This window comes from Stomoxys calcitrans, chromosome 5 (genome assembly GCF_963082655.1).
Source record: "Stomoxys calcitrans chromosome 5, idStoCalc2.1, whole genome shotgun sequence".
NCBI lineage: Eukaryota > Metazoa > Arthropoda > Insecta > Diptera > Muscidae > Stomoxys > Stomoxys calcitrans.
In genome coordinates this window covers 123,730,546-123,743,201 of record NC_081556.1, presented here as the reverse complement: position 1 = coordinate 123,743,201, position 12,656 = coordinate 123,730,546, and the positions used below count along the sequence as shown (strand labels likewise).

Sequence of the window (12,656 nt, the reverse complement as noted above, 5' to 3'; positions counted from 1 at the left end):
TGACTTCATAGGTACTTCATTCTCAAATGGGTAACAATTCATAAAAATAAACTTTTACAATTGATTTGTGATAACGCAAAGTGTGAAATGCGATGAGAAAACCGTCTGCTTGATAAGGGGTACAAGAAATTGTATAACGTGTTTTATTTTTCTCATACCAGTTTTTTATTAATCGCTTTTTAATAAACAAAAATATTTTATTCGTTAATTAGAGTTTGGCTGAGATGTAGACAACATTGTGCATGAGAATAAGTGAAAAGGCGAATTTCGTATAAATAAAACAAGATTTTGATATAAATCTGATAAATTGAGACAATTTTGTAACTTTGACAAAAAAATGAAATCAAACTCAAAGGAAGCAGCAACAGTCAAGGTGAGTGAGGAAGTGCTTAAATGTTTATTTTCAATGCAAAGTTATGTGGTATTCATTGGTGACTGTTTTTGCTGAACTCAGCGTTCACCCACTTGATGTTGTATTTCAATACTACTGAAGTGCGAGACACTGAAGTTAGAATAAAAAGAACAATTGCTGTTGAGTAGTTTATTTTGAAGAAGTAAAAGCGTGCTAAGTTCGGTCGGGACGAATCTTGGGAACCCACCACCTTGGATTCTGCTAAAAGTGTAAACAAAATAAATTTAATTAAAAAATTAAAGCTTCTAGGAACCGAGCAAGGATGGTCGAGAGACCGGTTTTGGGTTATAGACTCATAGGAAGTCATAACAGAACACTGCATGCAAAATTCCAGCCAAATCGGACAAAACTTGCGGCTTCCAGAAGCTCAAGAAGTCTAATTTGGAGATCGGTTTATATGGAAGCTATATCAGGTTATTGACCGATTGGGACCGTACTTGGCACAGTTGTTGGAAATCATAACAGAACACTACATTCAAAATTTCAGCCAAATCGGATAACAATTGCGGCTTCCAGGGGCTCAAGAAGTCCAATCGGGAGATCGGTTATTATGGGACCTATATCAGGTTCCCGACCGATTTGGACCGTACTTTACACAGTTGTTGGAAGTCATAACAAAACATTACATGCAGAATTTCAGTTAAAGAGGACAGAAATTAAGGCTTCCAGGGACTCAAGAAGTCAAATCGGGAGATCGTTTTATATGGGAGCTATATCAGTTTATAGACCGATTTTGACCGTAGTTTACACAGTTGTTGGAAGTAATAACAGAACACTACTTGCAAAATTTCAGCCAAATTGGACAAATATTGGCGCTTATAAAGGCTCAAGAAGTCAAATCGGGAGGTCGGATTATATGGGAGCTATATCAGGTTATAGGCCGATTTTGACCGTACTTGACGAAGTTGTTGGAAGTCATAACAAAACACCACATGGAAAATGTCAGCCAAATCGGAAAAAATTGCGGCTTCCAGGGGCTCAAGAAGTTAAAACTGGATATCGGTGTATATGGCAGCAATATCAGGTTATAGACCGATTTTGACCTTACTTGGCACAGCTGTTGGAAATCACAACAAAACGCTAAAGCAAAATTTCAAAATTGGATAAGAATTGCACCCTCTAGAGGCTTAAGAAGTCAAGATTCAAGATCGGTTTATATCGCATCTATTTCAGGTTATGAACCGATTTAAACAATACTTAGCACAGTTGTTGGAACTCACAATAAAACACTTCATGCAAAATTTCAGCCAAATCGGATAGAAATTGCTCCCTCTAGAAGCTCAAGAAGTCAAGACCCCAGATAGGTTTATATGAAAGCTTTATCAGGTTATGAACCGATTTCAACCATACTCGGCACAGTTGTTCGAAATCATAACAAAACACTTCATGCAGAATTTCAACCAAATCGGATAAGAATTGTGCCCTCTAGGGGCTCAAGAAGTAAAGATCCCAGATCGGTTATATGGCAGCTATAACAAACCATGGACCGATATGGCGCATTTACAATCTTAACCGACCTATACTAATTAGAAGTATATGTGAAAAATTTCAAGCGGCTAGCTTTACTCCTTCGAAAGTAAGCGTGCTTTCGACTGACAGACAGGCGGATGGACATGGCTATATCTACTTTAAATGTCATGACGACCAAGAATATATATACTTTATGGGGTCTTAGATGAATATTTCGAAGAGATACAAACAGAATGACGAAATTAGTATACCCCCATCCTATGGTGGAGGGTATAAAAATTGTCTAAGCAGTCGGCGGCAAGATATATTAATTTTCATGTAGTGGCAGTTGTGCAACACCAAAACTCTGACTTCACTATCTGTCAAAATCAGTGATTAGTGCAACTCTGATTTTGAGTCGGTTACTAGTTGGTGCCATTTTTCGTTGTTAGTCTGTGTTTTAGTTCTTAACTATAATACACATACACTCAACCAAAACTCATTGACAGATAGTGCACTTCGCGAGAAAATGTTGTACTCAGCTGTTTACTGTACACTACCTGGTAGTTATGTCAGGGTCGGCGGCAAAAATCAAATTGAAACTAACTAAATCCATTTAGACTTTTCAGCCTTTTTTTTTGACTTCAAAGTCGATTATTCGATTTTTTTAATCAGTAAAAGTCGACTTCGACTTTGTTACCCAAAATGTCGATTTATCGACTTGTGGAAATCGGCTTTAAGATATCTAGTAGCAACCACAAGATCAAACGATTTTTGATTATAGACGTGTAAATTATAAATTAAATTGTGGAAAAGAAACAAAACAGTTTTTAAAATTTAAACTAAGCATTTGATGTTCTAGTGAGATTTGATACAAATCTGGAATAACACAATTTAATCAGCTGGGCATGTGACCTAACCTTCTTTAGTGAACCCTTACTGGCCCGAAAATAATCAATCAAGTCGGATTTAAAAAGTGGTCTCACGCGAACATCTGTTAACAGGCGGTCCGGTTTGACGGTATTTAGATGTCAGATATTTGTTCTTTAGTGAACCCATTTGTTCTTTAGCGAACCCTTATTTGCCCAAAAATTACTAATCAAAGTGGATTTAAAATGTTGGTCTCACGCGAACAGCTGTTAACAGGCGGTCAGGTTTGACGGTATTTAGATGTCAGATTTTTTTCTTTAGTGAACCCTAACTGGCCCAAAAATAATCAATCAAGGCGGATTTAAAAAGGTGGTCTCACGCGAACAGCTGTTATTAGATGTCGGATTTTTTTCTTTAGTGAACTCTTACTGGTCCAAAAATAATCAATAAAGGCGGATTTAAAAAGGTGGTCTCACGCGAACAGCAGTTAACAGCCGGTCAGGTTTGATGGTATTTAAATGTCAGATTTTTGTTTTCATTCTCTTTGTTGTTATCTTCTTTCTCGATATTTTCTGCTCATGTACGCACAAAAATTTTTTGTGTTATTTGGCAAAACGTCGATCAGCTTGATGACAAGATGGCTGATTGCATCATTAAATTTGTGGTTGTTGTACAAATGAGACCATCTTTAATTGGTTTGCCATGATAATCAATGCAGAATCGATTTCTTAAATCAGTGCAATGTTTGTAATCGATTGAGTTACAATTTTGCCAATTTTAAACAAGTTGAAAATTGAGTTTTGCGGCGCTTGAACGGTCATTTCGCGCATAGTGCTATGGTGGCCTCTACCTACAATACATGACACAATTACCAGGTAGTGTACCGTAAGCAGCTGAGTACCATATTTTCTTGCGAAGTGCACTATCTGTCAAGTCAAGTTTTGGTTATGTGTGTGTGTGCATTCTAGTTAAAAACCATAACACATACAAACAACGAAAAATGGCGCGAACTTATAACATACTCAACATGAGAGTTGCACTAATAACTGATTTTGACAGATAGTGTACTCAATATTTTGTTGTTAGGCAACTGCCAATACCTGTAAATGAATATATCTTGTCTACATATCAGAATATCAAGGTCTTTAATTCGTTTGCGGCGGTCGTCAACGTTAGGGGAGTTCGTTTTTATCTTTCTTCGTTTTCTCAGAGTAACGGAATTTTCTGCGGCATGCAAGTCCTGCGCCCCAACGCCATATGGGTTAAGGCCAAAACAGAATGAGCGCGTTGAGCGTCGTGTTGCAAAAATGCAACACCCCACACAAATTCCACAAAAGTAACGCGGAAAAGTTGAAAAAAAAATTGGCGCTTAAAAGTGAGTTTCATTCTGTGTTGCCTCACCTGAAGTTGTGTTTTTGGTCGTCAAAGTTAAAAATTGTTTAACTTTTGCGAGTTGCATTTTTACATTTTCAACTATGACGCTCCTCAACGCGCCCGTTCTGTTTTGGCCTTTATAGCTTGATGTTGTGGGTAGCTTGTTTCAAGTTCCCACGCCCGCTTCCAGCCGTCCCTAATTAGGGAACAGCCGCTGATGATGAGTTTTGTAAGCACCCAGTATTTAAGTAAGAGCTGCTACCACTCGACCCCTCACTGAGACTCCTCTCAAAACTACCCAAAAGCGAGGCTCGATAAATAATTTTAAAATTTTTTAAATTATAGTATAATGTCTTTGTTTTTTACTTAAAAATAAATATTTTATTTTGTTGTTTTTGCTAAGCATTGACAAAAAAAATCATATTTGATTATATCGCCTTGCCATCAAGGCAACAATAATTAAAACCAGTTTATAATTAAATTTATTTGGCTTTTTTGTTATATGATTTTTTTTAAGAACATAAAATCTCAACTTGTTTTTTTATTCTAAGCTATAACATAAGCTAAAAAGTTCTTAATAAATTCATTTTTATATTTAAATCAGTATTAATGTATATGTTTGTATATAATTTAGCATTAAGTCTTAGTTTTTCTTTTTTCGTTTCTTCCAAGTTTTTTTTCTTCTTTAAACATAAATACATTGTTACTGTTATTTTGTATATATAAATATATGTATATTGAGTTTAAAATACCACAGATTGGTCTACTAGTTTATAGCCCTGGCCAGAGAAGCTTTTTGGGGGATAGCAAACAAATAAACCTAGTTGCACCAGCGATAAGACACAGCCTAAAAAGTTGGGTAACTGTAAAAAATAGAAAAGAAAATGATAAGATATATTTTATATAAGAAAGAAATTTGAAACCGATATTTAAAGATTTTGAAAAATCAAAATATATAAGTCATAGCTCGGTCAATAAGTACTCGGTCAATAAGTTCCATGACTGGTAATTAATCACGTAGTGTACCGTAAACAGCTGAATACAATTTTTTCTCGCGTGCACCATCTGTCAACGAACCAACGAAAAATGGCGCGACTAGTAACATATACAAAATCAGATTTGCACTTATCACTCATTTTGACAGATAGTGCACTCAATATTTTGATTTTGGGCAACTGCCACTACCTGTAAATGAATATATCTTGTTCAGTTCTAAGAATGGACCCATTTTTGAATTAAGAAGGTCGGCTCACTTGCCCAACATGAACGAAATCAACCCTGTGCCGATCGTGGCGCAAATTCCCACTAGGCTGTCAAATTTCTGGACACTTCCTGTTTTCATTTCCATTACCATGTGTAGCAGCCACAATATTAAAAATTTATGATTATAAACGTGTAAATTATAAATTAAAACAATCAAAAAGTGAAAAAAGGAACAAAATGTTCTTTTGACATTCTACAATAGTTGGATTTGGATACAACTCTGGAATTGAACAGTTCCATCAGCTGGGCAAGTGAGCTAACCTTCTTTAGTGAACCCTGAAGGGAACCACGGCGAAACACAAGGTGGATTTAAAAAGGTAGTCTCACGCGAACAACTGTTAATAGCCGACCGGATATTAAGATGTCAGATTTTTCTAGTGAGATTTGATACAATTTTGGAATTACACAAATCAATCAGCTGAGCATGTGACCTAATCTTCTTCAGTGAACCCTTACTGGCCCAAAAATAATCAATCAAGTCGGATTTAAAAAGGTGGTCTCATGCAAACAGCTGTTAACAGGCGGTCAGGTTTGACGGTATTAAGATGTCAGATTTTTGTTTGCATTATCTTTGTTTTTATCTTCTTTCTCGCGTATTCTCCGCTCATGCACGCACACGTTTACACACACGCACACAAATTTTTTTGCGTGTTTTGGCAAAACGACGATATCAGGTTCATTACCGATTTGCACCGTTCTTGGTGCAGTTATTTGAAGTCACTTAATGTACAAAATTGCAGCCAAATCAGATTTGACCGATTTGAAAGTCATAACGCAACACTTTGTGTTAAATTTCAGCCAAATCGTACAAATATTGTGGCTTCCATGGGCTCCAGATGTCAAATCGGGAGATTGGTTTATATGGGAGCTATATCAGATTATAGACCGATTTGGACCGTATTTGGCATAGTTGCTGGAAGTCATAACGCAACACTGTGTCTAAAATTTCATCCAAATTGGACAAAAATTACGATTTCCAGGGGCTCAAAAAATCAAATCGGGAGATCGGTTTGTATGGGAGCTATATCCAAACCTGAACCGATATGACCTATTTAGACCCCATAAAGTATATATTTTCTTGATCGTCATGAAATTTTATACCGATCTGACCATGTCCATCCGTCTGTCTGTCGAAAGCACGCTAACTTTCGAAGGAGTACAGCTAGGCACTTGAAAATTTGCATAAATACTTCTTATCAGGGTAGGTCAATTGGGATTGTCAATGTTTTGATATAGCTGCCATTTAAACCGTTCTTGGATCTCGATTTCTTGAGCCACTAGAGGAGGCAGTTCTTATCCGATTAGGATGAAATTTTCCACGACGTGTTTCGTTATGACTTCGAACAACTGTGCCAAGTATGGTGGAAATGGGTACATAACCTGATATAGCTGCCATATAAACCGATCTTGGATCTTAACTTCTTGAGCCTCTAGAGGGCGCAATTCTTAACCGATTAGGCTGAAATTTTGCACGACGTGTTTCGTTATGAGTTCCAACAACTGTGCTAAGCATGGTTCAAATAGCTCAATAACCTGATATAGCTGCCATATAAACCGATCTGGGATTTTGAATTCTTAATTCTCCAGATCTTGGATCTTGACCACTAGAGCGCGAAATCCGCATGAACTAAAACAGCAGCAGAACATAGCCTAGACTTCAATAACTCAAAAAACTGTTGAGCCTTTGAAGACCATTTAGAGCAGCGTTTCTTTGACAATAGCTCAGGCAATGGCGGAAAAAGGGGTAGAAAAATCCTCCAAAAGTCGACGATACCATCCTATCATTTCATGAAACTAACGAAGGTTTCTGACTGATTTTGGTACAGGAAACTCAGTTACTGCCTTTACCTTGTCAGGGTCCACGCTAATAGTCAATGGTGCCTTACGAAATTGAAGCGCAACTTCCAGTTTTTAATTTTTATCGAAATTTTTAGAAACGATGAGTAAATCGTCTAGAAAGAGGAAGACGTAGCTCTTCGTATGGTATGTGATCACCGTATCCATTAATCTACACATCGTTTGTGGCGCATTGCACAATCCGAAGGGCATCCTTATGAATTGATTGGGAATAGTGAATGCAGTTTTTTGCTTAGAAGATTCGGAGAGCTTAATCTGCCAGAATGCATCTTTTAAGTCAACCTTAGAAATACATTGCACTGGCGGTAGTCGGGAAATAATATCGTCTATATTCGGTAGCCAGCGTGTTGCATAGGTTAGCCCGGTTCAAATCTTGCCGGCGAGGAAACCTTAAAACATTTTTCAGCGGTGGTTATCCCCTCAACAATTGTTGGCGACATTTGGGAGTATTTCAGCAATGTATAACTTCTCAACCAACAGGTGTCACTTTTCAGTGACACGCCGTCGACATAAAACAGGAGGTCCCCTTATCATTGAGCTTAAATTTGAAGCGGGCATTACTCAATTGATATTGTGAGATGTTAGTTTCCCTCTAATTTGTTCCGCAATGGAATGCTTGGGAATCACTTAATCACATTGTAAATTATATTCGGGATGGGATATGCATCTTTGATTGTAACTGAATTTAACTTTCGATTGTTCGACGCCGAACCAAACTTTGCCTTGCTTAATCAATGGCACTCGGAGAGGCCCAGGAGAGGTCCACGGGGATGTGGGGCATTTCTCAAACACACCTAAAGAAATTATGCGTTCAATGTCCCCACATATTAGTCTGCCGTTCAGAGATTATGAAGTTGAAGAGCCCTTAAGGCGTGGTGGTCTGATTCCAATGACAATAAGGTTTGCCACAACTCGTCATTTAGTAAAACAGTATCCCACCTCCACTTCGTGTGCGATCCTCTAGACAGCACATTGTAACCGTGGCAACTATGCAAGTAACATATATTTATCAACTTCGTCGTTCTCTCTTGTATCACTGAACTTCAGGCTCTCTTCAGGCATGTAGATTCAACCTGATGTTTCGATTTGAGCTATACATAAGGTGGTGATTGAGATGGTGTTTGCTTAGACAGCATGTATTTGTGCCTTCGCACGGTTAGGATCTTTGTCTCCTGATGGAGTTGGGCCGCATGAGAACTGAATATACAGCTCTTCGCAGTACGTATTACAGCATTCTAACTGATTTAAATGTTATTCCACTGCATATTGCTTAGCTGTAGAGTCCTAACCTGCGCTGCATATTTGATCACTGATCGGTCAATTGGTTTGTTTGAGGTCAACAAGGTTTCTTTCACTCCGGCATAAACTGGAATCGGACAGTACTCATTGATATGCGAGTTTGCCCCCCTAGCCTTAATGGCATGTTTGTGGGAAATTTTACAAATCCGGTGCAAAGATCCAGCTGTCATGGAATGGAGCTATGTCGAAAATAAACTTCTTACAAATATAAATAGACCAACTGTGTTCACGTTTAGTTATCGATTAGTTGTATGTGGCAATCTTACCTGAATAAATGTATCCGATATTATGATGCCATAGATGAGCCATTGAACTGACACCAAAAAAGACATTACTATTAATGGGAAAGGCATACTTTCCGAGTTCTTAACTCGTATCACATGTAAAAGATTTGCTAGTGGCGCTGCGAAGAATGTTACTGTGACGATAAGGCAAACAATACCTGGGAATGCAAACAAAAATTCATTAAAATTTAAAAAATAGATATTCAAAAATGCCTGATACAACATACCCATAAAATTTTGCGCTTGAGCAGGTTCAGGAATTGTGTTTATATAGAAGACAATGCCAAATAAAGCAGTTAACACAAATAGGAATAGCTTAACATATGCATTTTTATTAACTGTGAAGACATAATAGATGAGGGTGTAGATTAGAAACAAAGTGACTCCCACACAGTTTACAAGCACCACACTATGTTCATTGCTCAGCATGCCATAATGTACCCAGTAGCTACAACTGTAAAATAGAAAAAAAAGTATATATACGATAAACAAATCAGGAAAAGAAGAACGTTTTAAAATTTTAACGACTATTGTAAGATTTGGGTATATTCATATTGAAAGCACTCATAAGTCTTTGCTGTTTAGTTTTTATACCCTCCACCATGACATGAAGGTATACTAATTCCATCATTTTGTTTGAATCTCCTCGAAATATTCGTCTAAGACCCCATTAAGTATATATATTCTTGATCGTCATGACATTCTAAGTCGATCTAGTCATGTCCTGCCGTCCGCCTGACTGTCTGTCGAAAGCACGCTAACTTTGGAAGGAGTAAAGCTAGCCGCTTGAAAATTTGCCCAAACTCTTCTTATTAGTGTAGGTCGGCTGGGATTGTAAATGGACCATATCGGATCATGCTTTGATATGGCTGCCATATAAACCGATCTGGGATCTTGTCTTCTTGAGCTACTAGGGGGCGCAATTCTTATCCGAATTGACTAAAATTTTGCATGAGGTGTTTTTTTATGATTTCCAACAACTGTGCTGAGTATGGTTGAAATCGGTTCATAACCTGATATAGCTTACATATAAACCTTTCTAGGGTCTTGACTTCTTGAGCGTCTAGAGGGCGCAAATTTTATCCGATTTGGCTGAAGGAGTAAAGCTATCCGCTTGAAATTTTGCACAAACTCTTCTTATTAGTGTGGGTCGGTTTGGATAGTAAATGGGCCATATCGATCCATGTTTTGATATAGCTGCCACATAAACCGATCTGGGATTTTGACTTCCTGAGCCTCAAGAGGGCTTAATTATTATCCGATTTGGCTAAAATTTTATACAACGGCTTCTTCCATAACCTTCAACATACGTATCAAATATGGTCTGAATCGGTATTTAACCTGATACAGTTCCCCTATAAACCGATCTCTTTATTTTACTTGTTGAGCCCCTAAAAGGCTTAATTCTTATTCGATTTGGCTGAAATTTTACACATGAACTTCTGCTGTGGTCTCCAAAATTCAATTCAATAAGGCAAAGCAATTATTTTCTTTTATCCTTTGTTTATCTAAAAAGAGATACCGGGAAAGAACTCGACAAATGCGATCCAGGGTGGAGGCTATATAAGATTCGGCCGGCCGAACGCAAGCACGCTTTTACTTGTTTTTTTTTGTTAACTTTGTGCGACTAACATTAAACAAACATTAATTAAAAAAAAACCCTGGAAAACATTAAAGATAAAGAAATGAAGACAAGACCTCTATCATTGAGAAACTTAAAGTCAACAAATACATCATTCTGCGCCAGAGATAAAATCAGAACGCACGTAACTACGGGAAAATAGATCTTAACATACAGACATACATATTTTCTGGCAATGTCTCTTGGCGGTGATTGCCAGTTCACGATGTGGTGAAAAAAATGATATATCATAAGCAAAATGTTTTCATTTCAATCCACTGACATACATGGCTTTTCTGGATGTACAAAACGATAAGGCACATTATCCATCAAAGCTTTATGATAGTAATAACGCTCTCCTATGACTATGAAGAAAACAATAAATGAAGAATTTGCGAAAACAGTTATTGGATATCACTATGTACAAAACAAAGCATTGGTGTATGAAAACCAATAACAGAAAAAGCAATGACAGACGTCATTATAGGTAATTGTTTTATCACCCTTTGCCTTTTAGTTCACAAGGCAAGGTTAAGATACGTTACGGAATCGTACAGTCAAATATATGGCAACTAGTTGTGTGACACTATATTAAAGCAAAACTTTAAACCTTTCCAAAAAGAGGGCCATATGCCCTTAGATCAGCATTACATTTTCCCATATTTATAGTACCAATCGCCTTAATTTAAAACCTTTAAGTTTCCCTTTTTTCCCCAACACTTACGACAAGAAACCACATATGAATGGAAATCCTGATGAATCGCCCGTACTTTTTTTGGCTATGTATTTGCGGCAGATCAAGCTGTTGGGAAGACAAACACCAATTGTTTAATTAAAATTACAAAATATTTACAAATTAATTATTGGTCTTACGCTCCCGAAAGATATTGAAAAATCGTTGAAACCACCGCTGTTGTTTCCAGCAAGGTAACCAAATTCTCAAGACTTTGCATCTTGTTCGATAGGAGTTGAGTTATTCTGCCGCTCGTTTCGTATTTGTAAAAAATATCGATTGAAACTTGAATCTGTTAATCCGTTGATTTGGCTAAATGTAGGTCATATTTTCGTTAGACGTTTGCAGACAGTTTGTTTTGATACAAGCATAAAATTTTTAATTTCCTACGTCAACATAATAAGTGCTGCTTCTTCTTATGACGACTTATCGACTTTTTTGCCTTCAATGAAATCGAATAATCGATTTTTTCTATTTCGATTTCAAAATCGATATGGATGCTTTGATTTTTTAAGCGCAATTTAAACAATGCTGCTATATCACGCATCATAATGTACATCACAACACATGTACACATGAGGATGATCAAAAATCAAAGTCATTTGAATTTTTTCGATGATTGGTCATGGCGAAACAATTAAAGGTGGTCTCATTTATACAACAACCACAAATCATATTTTGCAATCCGCCACATTGTCATCAAGCTGATTAACGTTTTGCCAACACACCCAAAGAAGTTTGTATGCCTTCGTACATGAGCAGAGAATATGCGAGAAAGAAGATAACAACAAAGAGAATGCAAACAAAAATCTGTCATCTTAATACCGTCAAACCTGGCCGGCTGTTAACAGCTGTTCGCGTGAGACCACCTTTTTAAATCCGCTTGGTGTGCAGAGTTGAATTTTTGCAAAGCGACGCTCAACGCGCTCATTTTGTTTTGGCCTTAAACCCCGTTTACACTGCTCATTAAATTCGGATTTAAGACTCTCGTCAGTTGATTTTATAAAGCGATAACAGATAATCGAGCTATTAAATCCGGATTTAAAGGGCAGTGTAAACGGTTTGGTCTGCAGAGTTGCATTTTTGCAACGCGACGCTAAAAAACAAAGCTAAACGCGCTCATTCTGTTTTAGCCTTAAAGCTTTGTACTGACTTCATTCACGGCGAAAATGCCTATTATATTATTGCGAAATCTGAAGGACTCTCTTCTTCGTCAGAATACAAAGAAAAGTCAAACAACAACACACAACAAAGACAACAGTATTGAAGCAGAGTTGATTCGGCCCATTTCGTGAGCACTAAATTACATTTGCAATTAAGAATGTGCGAAATTTATCCTGATGCAGCGACATGTCGCTACTATTTTGCCCATAGAAGTCAATACCACTTGTACGGAATGTGTTCGCATTATATTCGTCATCATTTTTTAGAGTGCGTTTTGACGGTTGTTCGTGTGAAAAGTCAAAGTCAGTACCAAGATATATTCATTTACAA

General features: G+C 37.3%; 2 protein-coding genes across 2 annotated transcripts in view; one reads left to right on the top strand and one right to left on the bottom strand.

Annotated features, from left to right (window-relative positions):
• Nucleotides 1-247: 247 nt before the first annotated feature.
• Nucleotides 248-12,656, top strand: part of LOC106091636 (solute carrier family 2, facilitated glucose transporter member 1) — a 39,890-nt gene continuing 27,481 nt past the window's right edge. The window contains exon 1 of the mRNA XM_013258230.2: nt 248-373. Within this exon, the coding sequence (XP_013113684.1) occupies nt 338-373 (36 nt within the window). The 5' untranslated portion in view covers nt 248-337. The remainder of the gene's footprint in view (nt 374-12,656) is intronic.
• On the bottom strand, nt 4,677-11,587 carry LOC106091647 (sugar transporter SWEET1). The gene is made up of 5 exons (XM_013258242.2): nt 11,303-11,587; nt 11,154-11,231; nt 9,036-9,262; nt 8,791-8,966; nt 4,677-4,968 (listed from the first exon to the last, which is right to left on the bottom strand). Exons 1-5 carry the CDS (start codon nt 11,380-11,382, stop codon nt 4,849-4,851), a joined length of 681 nt encoding a protein of 226 aa, XP_013113696.1. The 5' UTR covers nt 11,383-11,587; the 3' UTR covers nt 4,677-4,848.